Source organism: Alexandromys fortis, unplaced genomic scaffold, assembly GCF_014885135.2.
Source record: "Alexandromys fortis isolate MF-2015 unplaced genomic scaffold, M_Fortis_MF-2015_v1.1 scaffold_81, whole genome shotgun sequence".
NCBI lineage: Eukaryota > Metazoa > Chordata > Mammalia > Rodentia > Cricetidae > Alexandromys > Alexandromys fortis.
The window spans coordinates 7,498,681-7,521,854 of record NW_026067960.1 but is presented as its reverse complement, the minus strand read 5'-3'; the positions used below and the strand labels follow the sequence as shown (position 1 = coordinate 7,521,854).

Below are 23,174 nucleotides of genomic sequence, written 5' to 3'. Positions count from 1 at the left end.
CTTCCAGAGGGCTCTCAGAGGCTGTGTTCTCATCATCTACATTTTACAGGGGGTATTCTGAGGGATAGAGAAGGTAAGTGGCTTGCTCAAGTGAAGTTATGGCCTGCCCTGACTCCAGAGCTCCTGTCTCCCTTGTTAGCCTGGACATGATGGCAGTGCCTACCATGCCCAAGGTTGTCCTGTTTCGTGACTTCCTGGGGTGGGTTGCTCCTAGACTAAGCCAGTGCCTCAGGTCTGGACATGGTACCCATTGTCCTTCCTCTCTCTGCTGGGATTTCTGGTTTTCAGGCTTCTTAGGGCATTGTGGGACTCCTTTGTGTAGCACAGAGAACTGGGCCCCATTCTGAGGGTCAGACAAGGCCAGGTCACGTTGAAGACTCACCTCACAGCTTGCTGCATGAACCGGTCAGGGTCCACCGCGGAAAAAGTGGTGAGCGCGGTGCCGGTGGGCACACCCTCTTCCAGGCGGATCAGTTTGTGGTTGGAGGGAAAGTAGGGGGCCTCGTTGACATCAGTGACAGAGATGGTCACCCCTGCTGTGGACTGGAAAGACATCTGGATCCCGCTGGCCAGGGGCGCCTGGTTGGATACCATTACGGTCAGCATGAAGGCGCGATTCAGCTCGTAGTCCACTGCCTGGAAGAAGGGACAGGTGAACCGGGGCTTCCTGAATGGGCGTAGGGCTAGCTATCCACACTGCCCAGTCTTGTTGTCCCTCAACATCAGACTCTTGTTTCTGGCTTATTCTGGGTTCTGGCCAATACGAGGAGAGGAGGGTTGGGATGAAACTCTAGCCAGCGGCCCCATGCCTTAATGAGGCAGAGGCTGGCTTCTGGGGCATGGGCCTTGGCTTCCCAAGTGTTGGGATTACAGGTGTGTATCTCCATGCCTGACTTCATGATTTCTCAGTAACAATTCCTCAATTTCTGTGTGGGCTTGCAGGGACAGATGTGCTGAGGGTCTTGAGAGTCACTGCAACCACAGGAAGCTCAGCCAATACAACCGAGGGCCGAGAGTAATGGTGACCAAAGGTTGGCTTTGGTTTTAGGGCGAGTAAGATGGGTCGGTGAGTAAAGGTATCTGCTGCCATGTCTGATGATGAGTGTGTCCTGCAGAACCCACACGGCTGGAGGAGAGAACCAACTTCTGCAGGTTGTCCTCTGACCGCCTCATGTGTCTCCCTGACCCCACACTGTTTCTGCTGGGCACAGCCACACGACTGAAACCCTGCGTTCAGGAGGCCGAGACAGGAAGACGTAGGGAGAAGGTCTCAGAACCTCACAGTGCCCAGCCAAGCAGCAGTGTTTAACCCTTTATTCATGTAGCGTTTCCTTGTATTCGTTGCTAATTTTGTGTCCCCAGTTGGAGACTTAACGTAATCTGAATGCAGTTCTGGGGTTAGACGTAAAATGTCTGCGCCTGGGTTAGAGTCCAACAGCAGGGCCAGTTCCCTCCAGAGACTCCCGCCTCATGTTTCCACACTGGAGAGGGTGTGTGGGGTCTAGTACCTCTCCAGAGCCAGCTGTGGCTTCCTGCCTCCACCGGCTCTGCCTCTCCCTTCTCTCTCTGTGATGGTGTTAGGTCACCTCAACACGAGCTGGAGTCCTTTTAGGAGAGAGCACCTCAACTGAACAAACGCAGCTGCTAAGCTGGCTTGTGCTACATTTTCCTGATGGGCAAATCATGGGGGAGGACCCAGCTCTCGGTGGGTGGGGTGGAGCCACCCCTGAGCAGGCGCTGTAAGAAAGTGGCTGAGCAAGCTGCTGGGGACAAGCCAGGAAGCAGCTCTCCTCTACGGCCTCCACATCAGCTCCTGTCTCCCGGTTCCTGTTCTGACTCCCCTCCATGATAGATCTGCTTGGGACATGTAAGCTGAAGGGAACCCTTCCCTCCCCAAGTTACTTTTGGTCATGGTGTTTACCACTGCAACAGAACCCCAGCTAAGATACTCTCTGACTTTTCTGCTCCCTCTCTTAAAAACCTCTGAGGTTGCACTGGGCTGACCCAGAGACTCTCAACCCTGTCACACCTACAGAGACCCTGCTGCCAGCTGGGACAGTCACGGGTTCTAGAAACAGGCACTGGGTCCTGGGACATGGCTAGGCCTGTGCTTCTGCCTCCCAAGACCCAGGTATTGCTGGTGAAGTCAGCTGTACACGTGGGACTGGGCTGGTTCCTCGCTTGCCCTATCTCTGCCCAGTTTGTACTGTGTTGCTGGACACTGTACAGGTGCACTTATAGGGCCTGTGGCTACAGGGTCCCTGGACTGGACCCCACTCTTAAAAGGTCTTACAGGGGCCTTTAGGCCAGAAATAGTGAGCTTCCCCCAGGCCTAGTCTTGGCTCCTGGGGGCCCTCAAACTCCAGGCGCCACCATGCTCCCAAAGCTGGTACTGCACCGTGACAAGGTCTTTCTCTAGTATAACCAGTGACTGCCAATGCCAGGAGCCCCTCCTGGAAGCACCAGACAGAGGTCAGGCCAGTTTGCTATAACAAACTGCTCCATAAAACTGTGAGGGAATGGTCTCTCTGTGTTTATTGGCTCATGTCTCTGTGGGACATGGAACCACGTGGTATGTGATGTCCTAAAACATCAGTCTTTCTAGAAAGACTATGGCCAATAAAATCCACTGGCAGGTAAGATAAAACATACCTGTAATGTGGAAACCAATAGGAAATTTGTTCTGACAGTTTCAATTAGGATGCTGGGCATACTCACTGAGGTGACACGCTTCCCTCAATGACTCTTGGCTCAAAAATGAGACCCGAGTACACCCTGGAGAGGTGGGTCCTAGAATCCAGCCAGAGAGGAGGGTCTTACCTCATCCTCTCCGAGCACTGTACCACAAGGTGTATGCACGGCCTCACGTGAAGGAGACTCTCGTTCGGAAGAAAAGGCCAGCAAGGACACGGAGGCTAGAATCTAAACTTTACTGTTTCTCCTTTCCAGTGGAAAATGGTGGGTGAGAGGTGGAGGCAGGAGGATCACAAGTTTGAGGCCAGCCTGAGCTAGGAGAGTCCCTGTGGAGGTTGTCTCCAAAATCACTCACCTTCACCACAGTGACCATGCCCTCATTGGTGACAGGGTCTGTGCGGACACTGAAGTGCCCCGAGGGGTCCCCACTGATGATTCGGTAGACTGCATTCCAGTTGGGCGAGTGAGGCTGATCTCGGTCCAGTACTGTGAGATTGGCTACTACTGTCTCCACACGGTTCTCAGGGACCTCTCCTGCAAACTGCGAAGTGTAAGAAAGAACATTAGGGCCTCACATAGAGCCTGGGGGCCTGGCTCCCTGGACCCAGCCAGTGCTTGGGAGCAGCAGGGTCACTGCTCTGGAGTAGGTGTCCTAAGTGGGTGGTCAGCCTTGGCCAGAGACTCCCATCTGCTCCCGTCTCCCCAGGACAACCCTCACCTATGCAGCAAGCTCTGGCACAGGCTCCCCTCCTACACCCCAGCTTTTCTCACGTGCATGGAGGATGAATGGCAAGGATGGATGCACAATGAAGAGCGGGGGAAGCAGGATCTACGTGGCAGCCACAAGAGGCTTTTGAGAGAAGCATGTCCTGGCTGCTGCCACCGTCAGGTCACTGCTCCAGGTGGCTGGGGGTCAGCTCCTGTGGCCAGTGACTAAACATGGAAGTGATCATCTCTCTACTGCTAAGGTACAGTGAGGTTGCTGTGTGCACCTGTGAAGACCCCATGGCCCCACTCGGAGTGGGGGAAGGGGTGCGTCTGCCTTAGAAATCCTTGTCCCCTGCCAGCTGTGGCCACTGCTGGGCTGGCTTCTAGGTTCTGCTCTCAGCAGCTCTGAGGTCACATTCTCTGCTGTCTTGAGATTCACCTTAGCAAGATGCACAACTGCCTCATCAATTCAGGGTCTGATGGGAACCCACTGTGCCCATCCTAAAGGATGTCCCTACAGTGTCCCCAGGGCTGCTCTGTGAGCTGCCCTGGAGCAACGAGGCCCCAGACTGCAGAGGGTCCCCTAGGAAGTGCTAGGGGTACAGGTGAGCTGGCACAGCCCGCTTCCAGAGGACCCTACTTTCAAACCTTCCTCTTGGCCATTTAGCACAGAGGGGCACAAAGCAATCCCAGAGAGGACAGCAGACCCGAGTCGTGGGCACATGTGTCCAAGGTCTGACTTTTCACTGGGTTCCCCAGCTTCTCTGTGTGGCTGGGCGAGGCTGTCATTGCTGGTGGCCTCCACAGTGAGAGCCCCCACTCCTGTCACTGACATTGTGAGTCAGCAATAGGGTTGCCGCAGCGTCTGAGTGTCCACGCACCACGATAGCTAGTCATGTTCCCTAAATTTTTTTTATTTAAAATAAAATAATATTTTAAAGTCCAAGTTTCTCAAAGTAGACAGATTGGTATCATTCAACATTGTTTTCTTTTTTAAAAATTGATTTTATTGAGCTCTACATTTTTCTTTGCTCCCCTCCCTTCCCCTTTCCTCCCCTGCAACCCTCTCCCATGGTCCCCATGCTCCCAATTTACTCAGGAAATCTTGTCCTTTTCTACTTCCCATATAGATTAGATCTATGTAAGTCTCTCTTAGGGTCCTCATTGTTGTCTAGGTTCTCTGGTATTGTGATTTGTAGGCTGGTTTTCTTTGTTTTATGTTTAAAAACCACTTATCAGTGAGTACATGTGATAATTGTCTTTCTGGGTCTGGGTTACTTCACTCAAAATGATGTTTTCTAGCTCCATCCATTTGCCTTCAAAATTTAAGATGTTATTATTTTTCTGCTGGGTAGTACTCCATTGTGTAAAAGTACCACATTTTCCTTATCCATTCTTCGGTCAAGGGGCATTTCGGTTGCTTCCAGGTTCTGGCTATGACAAACAATGCTGCTATGAACATAGTTGAGCACATGTCCTTGTGGCACGATTGAGCATCATTTGGATATATACCCAAAAGTGGTATTATTGGGTCTTGAGGAAGGTGGTTTCCTAATTTTTCTGAGAAATCGCCACACTGACATCCAAACGGGCTGTACCAGCTTGCATTCCCACCAGCAATGCAGAAGTGTTCCCTTTTCCCCACAACCTCCAGCATAAGTTGTCATCAGTGTTTTTGAGCTTGGCCATTCTTTCAGGCATAAGATGGAATCTCAGTTGTTTTGATTTGCATTGCTCTGATGACTAAGGATGTTGAACATTTCCTTAAATGTCTTTCAGCCATTTTAGATTCCCCTGTTGTGAGTTCTCTGTTTAGATCTGTACTTCATTTTTTATTAGATTATTTGTTCTTTTGATGTAAAATTTCTTGAGTTCTTTGTATATTTTGGAGATCAGACCTCTGATGTGGGGTTAGTGAAGATCTTTTCCCATTTTGTAGGCTGTCATTTTGTCTTGTTGACCGTGTTCCTTGCTTTACAGAAGCTTTTCAGTTTCAGGAGGTCCCATTTATTAATTGTTTCTCTCAGTGTCTGTTCTGCTGGAGTTATATTTGGGAAGTGGTCTCCTGTGCCCATGTGCTCAAGGGTACATCCCACTTTCTCTTCTATGAGGTTCAGTGTGGCTGGCTTTATGTTGAGGTCTTTGATCCATTTTGCATGTCCCATAAATTTATATGTTGATGTCCTTAGCCCCAGTGCCCCGACCTATACCTGTCTGAGGAGGTGTCAGCATGAGGCTGGGAGCTTTCTTAACCCAGCCTGTGTGGTACCCTTGTGAAGATCAGTCCCTAGTGGCATATGCGTTAGGGTGTATCAGTTACATGTATACCCCAGGTTACCGGGGAAGGTGCCTCTAGAAGACCTTTGGCACCTACAGGCACTGATCCTTGGCTCTTGTGCTCAGTGGACTCCTGCCTCTGGGGAAGTCATCTCTGGCCAGGTGAGTGAGCCTCTGCCTTTGATCCTGCTCTGATTAGATAAGAATCTTTTGAGGTCCCAGGTGTTGAAGACTTGGTCCCTAGTCTGCGGCAGTGTTGGGGGGCAGGGCAGAGACCATAGGAGGTAGGTATGGGTTGTGGGAGGGAGTCAGGTCACAGGGTTGTGCTCTTGAGGGGGATGTGGAGACCCTGACTCCTTTCGGTCTATCTTTGTTTCCTGGTGACAGATTGAGCAGTTTCTTCTGATTCATGCTCCCCACCTCCCATACTTTGTGGCCCCCAACACAGGTCCACAGTACCTCAGAAAACACGAGCTGAAATAGATTTTTCCTCGTTGTACACCAATGACCTCATTGTCATGGTGACAGAGAGCCAGCACCATGTGCACAGCATAGCCTGGCCAAGGGCTCTTCAGGTGGACACTGTCCTACTGGGCGCTCTCCCTTGTCCTGCTGGGAGGTGACCTATGGGAACACCATGAGGGGACAGGCAAACAGCAAACGCCCCTGTAGTCGGGCTGCATAGGCCGGGCCTGCGTGGCTCTGCCTTCCTTCTTTACCAGTGGAGGCTCAGTGTAGAGAGCTTTGGTGACTGCTCCTGCCTTTTACTGCTAACGGCTGGGCTGGGCTAGGACTGCTCTCACCTGCAGGTAGAGCCTGTGCTTACTGTTAGGTGCAAGGTTCCCAGGACCAGCGACGGCCCAGCCTCACCACCCATCACACACGGATGTCAAATGTGGAAAGCATCCTGGGCTCAGAGAGGTCTGGACCTCAGCCAAAGTCACACAGTGAGAAGAGTGGCCGTGGGTGGGTGGGAAGACCTCAGTTGCTGGGTCTCAAGGTCCCTCTGAGCCCACTGGGGTCTGTGCATGGGGTAGGCTGCAGGCCCCTGGGGCATTGTCTGGAGGTTGTTTTCCACCCCGGCTGGTCCTGCATCACTCTGGAGGGGAGTGCTGATGGCAGGGTGGCCCTGGACGAGTGTGGGCTTTGCCCTCCAGGGGGCACTGCAGCTACACAGGAGCAAGAAGAAAAATAACTTTTAATTAACACTTAAGAATAGGAATTGGAGCTGGCAAGTCCCTGCATCTTTTTTAGCTCTGCCTGATTGTTCTTGATTAAGCTTCACAAAAATAGCCCATGTGTGGTGTGTGGCCAACCTGCCTGCACACTCCCACTGTGAAGCAAAGACAGTGTCCCGGGGCACCTGCCTGCCACTCATCTGGATGGGGCCTGGTGAGGGCCGCTGGAGCCCAAGTATGTATGTCTGTGGAGGGTACACTGAAGATGAGCTGTGGGGCTTGCGTGGAAAAGTGTTCTGTATTCACGGGACTTCAGACTGCCCTCCCTGCTGGCTCTCCATGTCCCAGGGAAGTGGGAGTCTCCACCTTCCTTCCTCGGTTTCATGGAGGCAGGACCAACCCCTGAAATAAGCTTCGTGCCATTGTGCTCCAGCTGTGACCCTCTGGCTGCCTGTGCTAACTGGGGTCATAATGGTTTCTTCTGTGTCCCAGCATAAAGAGAGGCACTGCTCTCCCCAGAGCTTCTGTCCTCTCACAGACAGCATGGGGTGTTTGTAGCGTGGCTGATGTACCTGAGAGAAGATGAAGTTCAGGTAGATTGGAGGTGGTGGTCCAGACCAGACAGAGCTCAGATGCTGGGTGAAACCGGTCCACCCTCAGAGTGCCTCCTGCTGAGGTCAGATGGGGGAACACCCCAGGAGCTATCATGGGAGGACACTGGGAGCCAGTGACTGTCAGTGCTTTTTCACTGTGGCCATGGTCACCCTCGAGCTGTGCTGTAGAGCCCGGGCTGCAGCACAGCAAGAGCCGAGGCTTCACCTGGAGTCAGAGCTGCCAGCCTGGGTTGTGCCGAGTTTGACCCCGTATGATCTCATAGGTTGTCTGAGACAGGATTCGTCCACTTCCACAGGAGGAGGGCTTGCTGGTTCTATCTCTGAGCCCAGGGTATCTGTGGGATCTCCTGTCCTTTCCTACCTGTGTAACTTCTCGGAGCTCCGGGAATGAGCAAAGTGGGCATGGACCATGTGTACAGACGCGGAGAACTGGGCTTGTGCAGGACTGGGAGGCAGGCTGGGTCCCTAAGCGTCATGCACTGCCCTTTGATGCTCTGGACAATGTCCTCAGTCTTTGATGGAACCCTCGTCCCGCAGGCATGCTCCTCAAAACTCCTCCGGCCACTGTGGTGTTCCGTCTCCTCTGCTGGGGATGAACCAAAGCTGAACTCTGGTGGCTTCCCTCTGGCCTGCTTCTTGTGGTGACCGTATTGTTCCAACGTTGCTTTCTGAAGGTAAGAGGGGGCGCCGATGTCAGGAGAGCTGTGTCATTCCTGCACCCCAGTATCTGTACTCCAGCAGTCTGGAATGGGCATAGGGGTGTAGCCCTGATTTACAGAGTCTTAGCACCCTGTGATTATCCTGGGCCCCCACAGGGTTGATGCCTGGCTTAGCATTGTCCTTATTTTTTCCCACTAACAACACAAGCTAGAGTTATTTGGAAAGAAGAACCTCATTTGAGGGAACACCTCCATCATATTACCTGTAGGCGAGTCTGTAGGTCATTTTCTTGATTAATGGCTGATATTGGAGGGTCCATTCCATTCTGGGGACCACCCCTTGGCTGGTGGTCCTGGGTGCTCAAAGAAAGCAACTGAGCAAGCAAGTAAACAGCATTCCCCCATTGTCTTTGCTTCAGTTCCTGCCTCCAGGTTCACTTCCCTTGGGCAGAAACTGTGAATCTGCAGTGGTGATCAGAAAGTGTGAGCTAAATTAACCCTTTCCTCCCCACGTTGTGTTTGGTCATGGTGTTTTATCACGAGACAAGCGGGTTTGTGTCTGTGGACAGTTGTACTGGCTCTGCCCCTGACAAGGCCACCCTGGGTGTGTTCCCTGCCCTTCTGCAGTGGCTGCAGCAAAGCATGGTCTAGACCAGGAGTGGCGCCAGTGTGGGCCCGGCACCAACTGTCTCTCCTAGCTGCCAGCTGGGAGTTCCTGCACTGTCACCGAAGGCAGTTGCCAAACTGAGCGCTTACCACCATGCCCGCCCTCTAGAAGCCTGTCTAGGGCAGGAGGCTGGCTGTGCCAGGGATGTCACTTGCAAGGGTCAGTGGCTCTCCTTGCAGCCTGGCTCTCTCTTCCCATCACCCTGGCCAAACCCTCTACGACTCCTTCCTCTTGCCCTGTTGGTTGTAGTGAGGGACAGGACTCATGCTGTCTGCAGGGGTCCTGAGCAGCGCCTGTTGATGCCATCTACTGTTTGGCCACTAGATGGTGCTATGATCCAAGAGACTAGGACTCGTGGTTGGGGCGGGGTGGTGGTCATGCTCCTGCCCAGGCACCAGCCTTCTAGGCGCCTTCACCTTAGGCAAACGGGTTTCCTCTCTCTCATCTCCGCATGGCAGCCACTTTCAGGGGTCAGTCCCAGCTGCTTCCTGTGGGCCTTGGGCCTGAGCCCCACGTCCTGGCTCACCACCGGGTCTCTGTTATTCACTGGTTGGACCTGATGGGAGTGTTCACCTGTGTGCCTGGTAAAAGTCCTTGTTACTATTAAGGACACATGGCCCTCTTTAGTCTGAGCGTGACCTTCTGACCTTTCCCTCTGCACATCCCGGCCAGACACCTGCAGCCCGCTATTTCTTCAGGGTTGGGCTGGACTGTGTGTTCACGGAGGGGCGGGGACCACTTGGGTCACAGAACTGTTCACCCATTCGTGGACTTGGGTGTCATGGAGGCGGATGCTAAGGGAGATCGGGGTAATGCGATTTACAGTTTCGTCTCCAGAATCTTCTCTCCCAGGGCGGGGCAGGGTCTGTTCCTCAGATCCGTGGCTGGAGGCTCACAGTGGACTTTCTATTCCATGGCTGGGTGGATACATGTATGTTCAGCATGCGTCCTTAACTTCTAAGGTCCCAGTGTCCAGGGTCTAGCCCAGTCTTTACCAATTTCCTTGTCTGGGGGTGGGAACCACACGGGGCCAGCCACTGTCTGCTGAGGACCAAGGTAGGAAGGGGATCTTTGCGTCAAAGACACACATGCCCATAGCCAGGGTCCAGCTGAGCATCTGGCAAGCAAGACACTGCACAGTCACACGGCCTCCCTAAACATGTGACAGCCTGGAAGGCCACCTTCTCCAGAGCTTTATCTCAGCAAGGTATCAGCCAGCCACTTAATCCTGGGGCTTACCCGGCCCTTAGGGCCATCTCTCCACTGGACAGGCTAGGCCATTCTTTCCCGGCAGAGATGGCTGGCCCAGTGTCCCTCTCGGTCAGTCATCTGTGCAGCAGTATTTGCTACCCACGGTCCATCCAGCTCTTCCCCCACCACCCAGAGGGAGGTGGCAGTTTGGGGCTGTGTCTCTGCGAGGATGTATGGTACTCACTGTGCTCGTGGTGAATTCCGGAGGGTTGTCGTTTACGTCTGTCACCGTGATGATGGCAGTGGCTGTGTTCGAGAGACCGTAGTTAAGGTTTCCTTCCATATCAGTGGCCTGGACGATGACCGTGTACTGCTGGACTTTCTGGAGGGGAAAGACAACGGGTCAGTTTGGGCTCGGTAGATGGGGAATGGAGGCTTCCTCAGTGGGGTCACCCTTGGCATGGGTTGCCTTGTGGTAGGTGGCTGTGGCAGAAGGAGGGCAACCGTATTTGTATGTCAGTGGACACAGTCAGTTTCGGCGTTGAGGCAGACGGGGCAGGTCAGGGTTCAGAGGAACTTGCACCATCTTCAGAGTGGACAGTCTGCAGATGAAAGGCCAGGCTAAGGGATGTCACTGTGGGAGCAGAGCTAAACGGAAGGATAGGACTGGACGGGGAAGGAATGCCAGGTTAGCACGTGGCAGGACACAGCAGTGTGGGTCTCCAGTTCCACATGGAGGAGAGGGGAGCAGCTGGATGCAGCTGTGCTCTCTGAAAGGCGAGCAAAGGACGATGGTGTGCCGTATCACGCACTGAGGGAGTCACATGACCCTCCCCTGCTCACTGCTGACTAGAGGGGTATCATGCTGTGGGAATGGCAGCCTTTGACTAGTTCAGGGAGGGGGCAGCTCTGTGAGGACCCTGTCACCTCTCACTGGCACCACTGGGAACTCAAAATGGGTTCAATCTCCAGTTCTGCTCTCCTGAAAGGTTAGAAAAGGGCAGGTCCCACCTTGTGACACAGAGAAGTGTGTGTGAGTTCCATACATTGGCTCCAGAAAAGTTATAGGCAGCAAACAGGTCACAGAATTCCTCTTTTCATCTACTATCCCTCATCCCCCACCATCCCTCCATCTACCCATCCTATACCCATTCTTCCCTTCTCTCCATCTGTTCTTCCTTTCCTCCCCTCTCACCCCTTCCATCTATATCCCTTCCTGTTCCTCTCTCTGTCCCAGACACAGCCAACCTGTCAGCTGGAGAGGGATAAATCATGGGCCAAGCTTAGCACTGCTGCCCGCATGTGGCATTGGATAAAGATAAACAAACATAGAAGCATATGCTTATTAACATGAACATGTGTTTGCATGTGTGCGCATGCACATCAATGCCTGTGGACATGTAGGAATATGTGTAACCTGTATGCATGTGTATGTGTGTATTCATGTGTGTACACACCTGTAGGTCTCTGCATGTGTGTATAGTGTGCATGTGTGTGTACATCAGCCTGCCACTAGAGGGGGAGCTGGACTTGCTTGTGGACAGCAGGACCTGGGAGGGAAGCTGCTCCTGCAAGATGGGAGAAATACTGGAGGGACTCAGAAGAAGCAGGCCAGCTGGCTCTAGGGTCTTCTGCCTGCCTCTGAGCCCAGGTGGATCTCAGTTTGGTAGTCTCTGCCCCTGTATTATCCCCCCATGGAGCTAGAAGGAGGTGCTGGGTACAGTGGGCATGCTGTGTTCAGGGTCACCCCTACCAGCCAATTGCTTTCCTGTGGCACCCCCTCCCCAGTTCCCACTGGGTACAGAGAACAGGGCAGGTGCCTTTGGAGTTGTGTCAGCAATGCGGCTGCAGTGAATTCATTAAGAAAGTGATTTAACCGTTTTCAAGTTTGAGAGCAGGAAGACAACTAGAAAGCAGCCATCCCCAGGGCTTTCACTCACCTCCCTGCAGCCCGGCATGCAAACTCTGCAGAACATCCATCAATAATGCATCGGTCGGCCTGCCCTAGAAAGCGCCAAAGCTTCCCCAGCATACCCGCTGTTGTCCACCTAGCTGTGTTCTGTAGGTCTGCTGAGCCCACATCTGGGAGCTCCCACCTTCGCATCAGCGCTGCCCCAGTGAGTGTTGAGACCGTCTTACCCATAGGCTGGAAGCATTGCCCCTACTCATTCTGGGCTCTCTGAGTGGTCAGTATGGGGGTGGGATGAATTGAAACCCAGAGCCCAAACACAGAACCCCCAAATCCCTTCATTCTCCATTGAGGCCAAAGCCATCACTGGCCACTCTGCTCTGGTCAGGGCTGTTCTGTGTCAGCCTCCTGTGGTTTCCAGTGGCCACCCCCCCTTAGGCTTCCCCTCTGGTCACTGCTGGAACCTTTGCCTCCTCAGACACTGTGAAGTGGGACAGCTGAGGCCGTCCTCTTGTTGCTCAGCATCTAAAGACTGCTCCGTGCTCAAGAGTATATGAAGGGGCAAGCACTGTGGGAACAGTGAAAAGCTGGACCTCAGGTTGGCAGGCAACCTGGAAATCCCACTCCTGGATGTGGATCTAAAGGCTGAGAACAGGTTTTCACACAAATGGTGTACACCCATGTGCACACGGCCCCATCCACAAGACGGTGTACGCCAGTGTGCCCACAGCCCCATCCACAGAGATGGTGTACGCCAGTGTGCACACAGCCCCATCCACACAGACGGTGTACACCAGTGTGCCCACGGCCCCATCCACAGAGATGGTGTACGCCAGTGTGCACACAGCCCCATCCACACAGACGGTGTACATCTGTGTGCACACGGCCTCATCCACACAGATGGTGTATACCAGTGTGCCCATGGTCCCATCCACACAGTGTACGCCAGTGTGCACATGGCCCCATCCACACAAAATGGTTTACACAAGTGTGCACACGGCTCCATCCACACAAATTGTGTACACCAGTGTGCACACGGCTCCACCCACACAGACGGGGTATGCCAGTGTACACATGGCTCCATCCACACAGATGGTGTGCGCCAGTGTGCACACAGCTCCATCCACACAGACAGTGTGCACACGGCCCCATCCACACAGATGGTGTACGCCAGTGTGCACACGGCTCCATCCACACAGACGGGGTACGCCAGTGTGCACACGGCTCCATCCACACAGATGGTGTTCACCAGTGTGCCTACAGCACCAACCACAAAAGTCAACCAGCTCACGACAGGTACTTGAAATGTGGTGTGTCCACATGATGGAATGTTACTCAGCCATAAAAGGGTAAAGTGTTTTGACACCTGCTACGCCCAGATGAACCCCAAAGCCATTATGCCAGGTGAAAACAGGCAGGCCCACAGCCATAAGGAGGGGTTCACATCGGGCAAGTCCACAGATGGCAGGGGCTGCCTGCTGGGGCAGGAGAAAAGGATAAGTGGGGGTGACACCAGCACCATAGGGCCTGTTTTAGGGGTGATGTGAGGGCCCTGGAACTAGGCAGAAGTGATGGGTGTGCAGCCCTGTGTGAGCCGAGCACACCAAGAGGGTGAATTCCCCAGCATGTAAATTACAGCTCAAGGTATCGGCACTAGACTGCATGTGTGTCCGCCCTCCTCCCCTTTGCTGCTGCCTATGGGGGTGGAGAAGCCAAAGCAGGCAGACCCTGCGGAAGGCTACACTTCTCAGCTCTCATCAGCCACCCAGTCTCTTAGGACCCTGAGGGGACTCTGTCCGCTGTCCTCCATGGTTGCTGGGGGGATGCTGTTAGAGGTTCCAGGCTTCCATAGAGCCTCAGGGTGACCCTTCCCGCAGGCTAGATTCTGTCATGGAGCGGTCCTGCCCCTCTGTAGGTTGCCCAACCTATGCTGCTGCATCCCAGAGCCAGGAGGAGGCAATTCCTGTGTGCACAGACTGCTGGGCTCACGGGTCTCCAGTGGCCCTGGGCCCCAAGACTGATGGTCTACAGCGTGGGGGAGTCTTTTGCCATGTCTTAGTTACTGAGGTTTTCTTGTCTGGGGGTGGAGTGGGGAAACTGTGTGCACATCTCATAGGGTGTCCTGGTCGACTCTTGGTGACGACTCAGTACTAAGAAGTTGTCTAAGTGCAGAGCCAAGGTCACTAGCAGAGCTCCCAGTAATGGTGGGCCCAGCTCCCCCACCTCAGCATGACCCATGTCCTGGGCTGACCTCCGCTGTAGTCCCTGAAATCTGGGCTTCCCTAGCCCCGCACTTTAGGATGTGAGTAGAGATGGCTCAGTGGTTAAGAACATGTATGGCTCCTTGCAGAGAACCTGAGTTTCATTCCTAGACCCCACATCAGGTGTCTCACTCCAGCTCCAGGGGCCTGAACTCCTCTGACCTCTACAGGTGTCCCTGCACGCACTTGTGCGTACACACACACACACACACACACACACACCATGTAATTGCTACTACTACTATTAACTTTTTAAAACAACCCTCTCCCTGTGCTGCCCGAAGCTTCTAGCTGCTCAGTCAAGGATGTTTTTTGTTTCTTACCCAGACGCCAGCATTGCCTGCTGCAGCCCTCCCTGGGTGGTGATTCTCTACTCTTCCCCCAGGGGGTGCTACAGAGCCATTCAGGAGCTCCGACCTGCCCAGGGGGCTCTTTCCTTCCAGCCAGCAGCTCTTTCTGCTGCATCAAAAGCAGAGAAAAATGCAACTCTTCTCAGTGGGGTGTGCACAGCACCCCCTCCCAACTGCTGCCAGTGGGGAGCCAACAAGCTAGTGGGCCTCAGGCTGAAACAGGGTGGCGTCAGCACAGCCTAGCAGGCCTCAGGCTGGGTCAGGATAGATGGAGTCAGATGCTCTGTTCTCACCGGCCACTCTGTCCCTCTTCCTCTCTACCTCTCTTCTAGACTCTGCAAGCAATGAGGCGGGGTAGCAGGAGTGTCCCTGCTTCAAGCCCAGAGGGCTGAGGAATCCGGGTGCCTTCACAGCCATTTCTGGCAACCCCTCCAGCTCTCAGGCGCCTCCTCCAGGCTGCTGACTGAAATTGTAGGCTGAACACCACACTCCTTCACTTTCCCCTTCTTCCTCCTCCTTGAGGCTGTGGATTACCCAGCCTTGGGGGTCCTGTCTTTCCCAGGCTGACTCAAGGACAGCTTTTCCTAAATGACATTTGTGGCCAGGTCACACTCTGTTGCTGAATGTCCCATGCTCTGTGGGGGTGCTGGGCAGTATCATAGACACTGCCCATGGGGTGTTAGGAATCCATCACACATGTCAGCAGTGTAGTAATATCCCAAGGGGACATTGTTTGAGAAGCAGGGCTCTAGGAAGGAGGCAGGCGGTAAATAAGGGAAAACAATCCCTTCAGGGCTGTGCAAGCATGGACAGAGGAGAGTAGGCATGGGGAGCTAATTGAATTAACCACCTCCGGTTAATATGCTTGGGGGAGACTGTCGCCAACAGAGGGAATGGTTCTGCTAAGGCACTAGGGGAGGTGGTGTGTGTGTGTGTGGTGTGCACAGATGGAGATGGAAGCAGGCTCGACTCAACCGGGCTCAGAGAGCAGCCGAGCGGGTGTCACCTGTCTGTTCTGTGTGGCTTTGATCCAGGGTGTGGTCTGGGGTGAGACCTGGGAAAAGAAAAGAGCTACCCATAGGGTGAGCTTTCTGAGCGGTGAGCGGGTGGGATCATGGGACCCAGGGAGTTTGCTGCCTGGACACACATCACGGAAGGGACACCTTCGGCTCTGCTCCAGTCTGGAGACCATGGCGTTCTGATACTCCCCTTTTCATATTGGGGATAGTAGCTGGGAGTACCCCCAGAAAGGAAGCAGCAGGGTGCACTTGATGCCACGTGAGCTAGCCTGGGGCTGGTATCCTAGGAGCTGCAGACACTCCTGGCCTCCCAGTCCCTCCAGAGAAGCGTTCCCTGAGTTGAGAGCCTCTACTGTTAAAGGGATTCAGAGGATTTGTGTACAAAACCTTTTACTTAAACACTGGCAAAGTTCAAAGATAACACATAGATCCAGTGTCCATCTGTGGCCGTGTCTGTCTCTGGTTGCCTGTCTGAGACCTCACATCGGATCAATGGGTGCTGTGAAGCCTCAGCTTGGAAGGAGGAGGCCCTGCTGCAACAGGGATGTGGGAAGCCTGGTACAGGTATGGCTACTCTGCACCTAGATCTGGTGACGGCCACAGGGGAAAGTCTCAGTGTCTGGAATGGTGGAGAAGCAGTGTGGATGGGTGCACAGGGAGAGTTGTGGCTATGTGCCACTGCAGCCCACTTTCAAAGCAGGCACAGGCTGGGTGATGGGCTGTAACAGTGATCCTCAGCTGTGACTGGGTGAGCCTGGGCTAAGCTAAGCTCTGTCCTGCCTCTTGTCTTTGGGAGCCCAGGAAGACCCTGATCTTGGGACTGAGACCAACCCATCTGGACCTATCACCATTCCTTCACACACAGGAGGTAATGAAGGTCACACCATGGGCCTTCCTATTTCAGTGGGCCTCCATGGTGATCTCTCTGACCTCATGGTCCTTGCCCTCTGGTGGCCCTTGAAAGAACAGGTCAGAGGAGGGGAAAATAGGCAAGAATAGAAAACATGGGGCTCTCCGAGCAAGCAAGGTGGGTGTGGGGAGTGGGGGAGCCAGCCCAGCTTCTGTCTCAAGGAGGGCCCTGCTTTGGTACTCTAGTGGTCTATCCTGGCTTCCTCCCAGGACCCCCTGTTGAAACCTTCTCCAGGGTTCCTTGTCAGCCTGTCTGAATAACGTGACCCCTCAGCAGGTCATGAGCAGGACCAGTCCAGTCTCCTTGGTGCTCAGGCCTCTTCTGCACTGCAGGCCCCCTCCAGGCTCTAAGGGTAGGGGTGTGGCTGCAGGCTCCTCCAGGCTCTAAGGGTAGGGGTGTGGCTGCAGACCCTTCCAGGCTCTCAGGGTAGGGGTGTGGCTGCAGATCCTTCCAGGCTCTCAGGGTGGGTGTGGCTGCAGGCCCTCAGGGTAGGGGTGTGGCTGCAGGCCCTTCCAGGCTCTAAGGGTAGGGGTGTGGCTGGACATGAGAGCAATAGTAGGCCTACTGCTAGAGCTGCTGGGTGCCCAGGGATTGGTTGGTGGCTCTGTGGGTGTCTGATGAATTTGTCCTGTGTGGAGCTGGGAAGACAGCTAAGACAGTCTCTATGGTTTTATTACCATCTTTGGAAAGGGAAGGAGAGTGTCAAGCTTTTCTGGCCTTGTTTCTTCTGAGTTGCTGCCAAGTGGAGGTTGTAGGGAGACGGTGTCTGGAAAGTTCTGGACCCCCCCTCCCCCGCAGATGTCCTTGCCGATGACATGTCACACGTTTCTGAATGTGTCCTGTACATTTTTGGACACGTCTGGACGTGTCTGAATATTTGTGGGTATTTTTGGAAGTGCCTGGATGTTCTGGGTCTGTCGGGGGTGGCGTCCTGCAGGCAGCCCTGCTCCTGAGCGTGCATCCATCACCATATACTGCTCTGCTGGGATGTCTTCCTGCAGAGCCAGTGATGAAAACTCCTGGTTTGGGGCACAGTTTCGTGGTGGAGCTCTGGTTCAGCACAGGCAAGGCCCTGGGGTCAGTTTCCAGTACTGCAAAAAGTTTCCCTGAGATGGCCAGAGAGAGGCTCTTCTGTCTCTACAATGCTCTGCAGAGCTTCCTCTTGGGCCCCACATGGCAACCTACGCCTTTACCATGGGCATTTTGTCCTACCTCTCTCTAGTGCTGTCTGAGGGCCTTAATGCAGCCACAGCAGAGGCAACGCACACACATACCACACCATACACACACCCACACCCACATTATACCTACCCTACACTACACACACAAACACATACACACCCCACACTACACACACACACACACAGTATGTCATGGTTAGTAACTGCTTGAAGTGTGACTCTCCATCTATGTGTCCTTCATGTCCACAAGCCAGATTCTCTTAAGGAAAACCTCAGCCCTGTTTCCTGCAAGGCCAGCTCAGGTGGGTCATCTGGGAAGAACAAAAAGGCACAGAAAAGCTCCCAAACTGGAAGGCCAGATGCCAGAGAAATAGCCCTGAGAGATGGGGCTGCCACCTCTTGGCAGGGACTCGGTCTGTGGCAACAAGGGTTGGGGAGATAGTTTTGAAGTATACTCACTGGGCTGTGGAAATAGTTTTGGGGTGTACTCACTGGGCTGTGGAGATAGTTTTGGGGTGTACTCACCGGGCTATGGAGATAGCTGGAGTATTGTTTATGCCTGAGCAGGCTGCTGGGGGTGGGGCTTCAGTAAGAACCGACCAGAAACCCAGAGTGAGATAAACCCACATCCTGGCTTTCTGGGCAGCTTTCCTGGTGGATTAAGCGGCAGTGTTTCTAGTGTGGGACATGGTAAAAACAAATGTCCTCCCGTCCTCCTGTGCTGACTCCATTACGTGATCTGGTCTCACTTTCCCTCCTTCCGTGACCCTTCTCTTCCTCAGACCTCTTTCTGCTTCCCTTCCACCCACTGCCTGGTAGCTGTCTTCCTTGTGTCTGCCTCAAATCTTCCTCCGCATGATTCGTACTGGAGCCCAGTTTGTAGATCTATGTGCACCTGAGTCCAGACGGCCCTTCCAGGTCCTGATGTCACATCTGCAAAAATGCTTTTCCATAAAGGGTAATGAAGCTTCTGGCCTCCAGATACTGGGTGAAGATGGATGTTTGGGGCCACCATCCAGTCCAGCATGGATGCTAAGTGACTGTGACCAGGGCTGTGGTTAGCCTATGACTCCAGGGATCCTGAGCCTCAAGCTGCTGGGGTCTCTCCATCCTGGCCCAGAGAGTTTCTGCTGGCCTGCATCTTGGGTTGGCTCTTTTATTTGGTGATGTTAGGTCTGTCTGTCCTCATCTGTGCCAACCTGGTGGGCTCTGGGGACAGTTGGACAACAGTTGACTCACTGACTGGGGTCTTAGGGTAGGAAGGACCTTGAATGGAGTTGAAGTAGCCCCATGCAGGCTGAGCCATGATCCTCAACATGTGTCTGACTGAGGAGGGGGCCATGGCGCAGTCATCCCACAGAGCTACCCCTGTCTCTTTGACACTGATCCAGCCCAGTTTGGTGATTTAGCTCCCAGCTGCTGGGGACTCCCTCCCAGTTGACTTTCTACCCTTCCCTCCTCTCCACTGTGAGGGTGCTGAGAGCCAAGATGACACCCTGTCTGTGTGTGGCCTGGGTGCTGCTGAGAATTCTGTAGCCCTGGGAGCCTGCAGGCTCATGGGTACAAGGGTTCTCTGGATCCTCTGGGTAGGTGTAACCCTGGGGACCTGCAGCTCAGTAGTATGCCCCCATAGCTCAGCCTTCCCTGTCATCTAGGGACCTGATCTCTAGTGCATTATTTGTCCCTTAGACCCTGGGCTGGTCTTCCCCTCTGACTCCTGGCCCCTGTCTTCTCCTAGGCATTGCTTTGTCTGCTCTGAGGCCAGATAGCTGTGGGTTATGACTCTCCTGCCACTCTTCAGAGCTTACGGTGCTTGGCAATGTCAGAACCTCAGGCTGTAGGCATGCCAGTCGGCCTCAGACTGTAGGAATGCCAGTGGGCCTGTCCACAGGGAGGTGATACCCTGGTGGCTCCAGCCTGTCACGATTGCCTGTACTCTGACCAGCATCTGTTCTGGGCTCAGGAGGTGTTCACACTCTGACCAGCATCTGGCCTGGGCTCAGGTGGTATTTACACTCACCGGCAGCTGGCCTGGGCTCAGGTGGTATTTACACTCTGACCAGCAGCTGGCCTGGGCTCAGGTGGTATTTACACTCTGACCAGCAGCTGGCCTGGGCTCAGGTGGGGACCTGTCACCAATCATCAGGCTGAAGATGTTTGCAGGGTATCCTCAAGGGATGCTCACAGTCACAAGAGGCCACAGAAGGGACAGCTGCCTTTCCTTAGTGTGTTGACTTTCGCACGTGGCAATAGAGGAGGGCAGAGTGAGTGAACCGTGGCTCTGCAGCAGAGCTGACTGGGCCTGGGGGCGTCTTGTCTCTGGACCCGTAAGTACCTGTCCTGTCCATAACTCAGGAGCTTCATGATGTCAGTTAAAACACCCATCTGACCTCTGTGCTGTCTGCTGTGCACCGATGGGGACAGAGAAAAGGGAAGGGGAACAGGGGAGTCTGTGAAGGCAGAGGATAGACCCTGGTGTGTAGGGGCATGGGCAATGCCACTCAGTGCTACAGTGGCTTCAAGGATCATTTGCAGGAACACGGGACAGGCAAGCACCCGAGGCTTGGGGAAAGCCACAGCCTGCCTCACATCATGCCTCCCGCACCACACTGTGGGATGCAGGCCTGCTATTTCCTTCCTTTCTATCAAAGAGAAGTAGCCTTTGTGATAAGAAAAAACAATCAATTGATGTCACCGCAGAAAAAGCTCGTTTCTGCATGGATCCGATTGCACAGCCTGGCTGGGACCCTGGGAGCTGTACTCCATGCGGCCCGAGAGAACAAGGGGCCCATGCCTGCGTGCACCCCACTCTTGAGTCAGGAGACATTTGGTCAGTGGAAAGCAGAGACTGGGCAGCTGACAGCCCCTGTGTGGGGTTTGCTCTGTGCTGCCCCCTTCACTCTTTCCTCCTGTTTTGGAGGGAACAGAGCTTTCCATCTGACATGAGTTTAAACAAGTACAGGAGGGGGCTGGTTTGGATTTCCTTGAGGTCTTTTCCAACCCTGGGATATGGTCACCATGTGGTGGGACCTGAACTGGATGGAGCCCGTGACAGTGAAATCAGCCTCATGGAGGACAGCATGGCACGTGTGGACACAGTATGGCTAGATGCTAATCATGAAGCTAAGCAATCAAAACCCCCTGCTGCTTCCAAAGCCTGGCTCTCACCTTCAGAGCAGCTAGGAGTGGCGCTCAATCTTCTTATTAGGCCATAAATATTCTAATTAGGGGACATGGGAAGATGAGCGGGATTAGCAGGTGGGGCAGGGACCCGAGAGCCACTTGAGCCCTTCTGAGTTTCTCCTGACATTTAATCATGCAGAAGCGCTCACTTCATACAGCTCTCCTAATTAGATGCACAGCAACCATGCCTGTGGGTTTCCCGCGTCATAAGGATAGCTCACTGCCTTGAGCAGGAAGTGGGTGCAGGAGGGACCTGTCCGTGGTACCCTCCCCTAAGCCAGGAGAGATGACGAGGAGGAACCTTGGTGTGGTCCTTTAGATTTGGCCATGTTCGTGCCTAGCTGGAGCAGGGGTGGTGGGTGTGGTGGAGAAATGGCCCTCTATGGCCTGTCACATAGCCTGCTGCTTCTGTGGTGACAAATGGCTTCTTGGGCCAGGTAGTGCCTTGGCTCTGGCTGTGTCCTGTGCTAACTGTTACCACTACCTGCTTCACAGTTCACAAATGCCTGGAGACAGTCCAACCCATCCTGTCCCCAAGGCCATCACCCCTTCTTTCCTTGTCACATAGCTACAAAGGGTCACTGTCCAAGTACCACCCTGTGCACTGCCTCTTACAACTTAGATGGCCGGAGTAGTTTGAGTTTTCCAGAGACCTCTGAGCTTTAGAGTCAAGATAGGAATTGAAGGCCTCAGGTGCCCCTTAGCTCTCAGACCTGCCAGACCCCCTAGACGTGAGAACTCCTAGGGAAGAGACCCGCCACTTCCTTACCAGCCTGTTCCCATGGCCTGTCACCACAAGCTGCTAGTTACAGCTGAGCAGCCCAGGCTTGTGGTGAAGTCCCTGCAGGCCCAGAGGCTGAGGCTGAGGCTGTGGAGCTTTCGGAAACTTGAGACAGGGACAGCCCGGCCACCAAGACAGTACAGCTAGGAAGCTGCAGCCACACTTCCACATAGGAACCCCGCGGTTGTGGGTGCGTTTGTGCTCAGTGGGGCTCCCAGGAACACCCTCTTGTGCACGTTATGTCCTGGGGGGCACACAGTTACTCACTTGTGGTCGAGCATGTCTAGACAGCTCAGGGAGGCAGGCTTCCAAGGACCCTAGATCTAGAGTACAATGCTGGCAGGATCCCTAGAACGAGGGGGTTCATCCTGGCTTTTCTGAGTCCCCGAGGTGTTGCTGCACCACTTGGCCTGCTCTGGGGGATTTCATGAGGTGTCAGCTGGCCACTTGTCCAAAGCAGCGGGGTGAGCGCTGCATTGGGTCTGTCTCCCTGCAGCACAGGCAGGAGCCGACGCTGAACACCACCTGGATCCCTGACCGCCTAACTGTACATTTGGATCGTCGCGCTTGCTGCTCCCATGAGGCCCACGGCCCATCTTACCTCCCGGTCTAGGCCTGCTGCCACTGTCACGATGTCCCCGGTTTCACTGTTGATGGTGAACATGTTCTGGGAGGGGCTCTGGGGTGTCTGGGTGACAATCCGGTACCGCACCATGCCGTTGGCCGTGGTGCTGTCATCGGCATCGTTGGCTGTCACGGTCATCACGTATGTACCTGGAACAGACACGGGGTCAGACATCTCCAGTCGATCCCAGGGCTCTCGATACAGCATCTTTTACCATGCTATGGCCTAGCTGCTGCCATGTGTCTGGGGTACCTCAACGGCAAACCTCCTCACCCGCCTACAGCACCTGAGAGAGTCCTCCTAAGCTACCCATTCGCCTGACTTTGTTCTGAAAATTCCCTTGTTCTGCAGAGGGCAGAGCGGACCTGGAAGAAGAAATGCTCTTTCGTTTCTGGGAGAACTGGCAGCAGACTGCCAATGCCCTGAGCCACGGGACCTGAGGTTGGTGATGAGTAACTCCCAACGCAAGGCTGCTCACTGTTGCCAACTGATCCTGTGTGAAGCCTTGCTGCTGAGGTATAAATGGAGGGACTCCATAAAGATGCTGTTATTGAAATATAGACCATACACATAAACTTTGCCCTTGAAGAAAACAAGCCCAAGGTTTTTGACAACCTTATGAAACTGAAAATAACTGTCTCTACCACCCAATTGCAGAAGGCCACCTGTCACTCTGTCCTTTCTCCCGGCCTCCCCAGCCTCCTGCCTGCTTTCCGTTTCCCCAGATTTGCCTGTTCCAGGCAGTTCATGTAAATGATGTTCCATCATCCGTGGCCTTTTGTGTCTGGCTTCTTTCCCTGAGCCTAGAGGTTTTGAACCGCCCTCCTTTTTATGACCGAATACTACTCCACTATCAACTGAACACTTTTGGCATGGCAGGCATCATGCCATGTGCTTAGTTTCATGGAGAGGTCAGCCGGAAAAACGTTATCCCCGCCTCTTCATGATCACTGAGAAGCGCAACACG

The 23,174-nt window shown here is 53.9% G+C and overlaps 1 protein-coding gene and 1 long non-coding RNA gene across 2 annotated transcripts in view; one reads left to right on the top strand and one right to left on the bottom strand.

The window, feature by feature from the left end:
* The window catches only part of Cdh4 (cadherin 4), a 447,119-nt gene that overhangs the window by 14,079 nt on the left and 409,866 nt on the right, over positions 1-23,174 (bottom strand). The window contains exons 7-10 of the mRNA XM_050153046.1: positions 22,184-22,356; positions 10,233-10,370; positions 3,050-3,235; positions 383-636 (exon numbers count right to left, since the gene is read on the bottom strand). Of these exons, the coding sequence (XP_050009003.1) occupies positions 383-636; positions 3,050-3,235; positions 10,233-10,370; positions 22,184-22,356 (751 nt within the window). The remainder of the gene's footprint in view (positions 1-382; positions 637-3,049; positions 3,236-10,232; positions 10,371-22,183; positions 22,357-23,174) is intronic.
* On the top strand, positions 1,549-22,214 carry LOC126508089 (uncharacterized). Its single transcript, XR_007593707.1, has 4 exons — positions 1,549-1,867; positions 3,401-3,662; positions 8,009-8,145; positions 22,079-22,214. It is a non-coding gene; the product is annotated as an uncharacterized lncRNA (long non-coding RNA).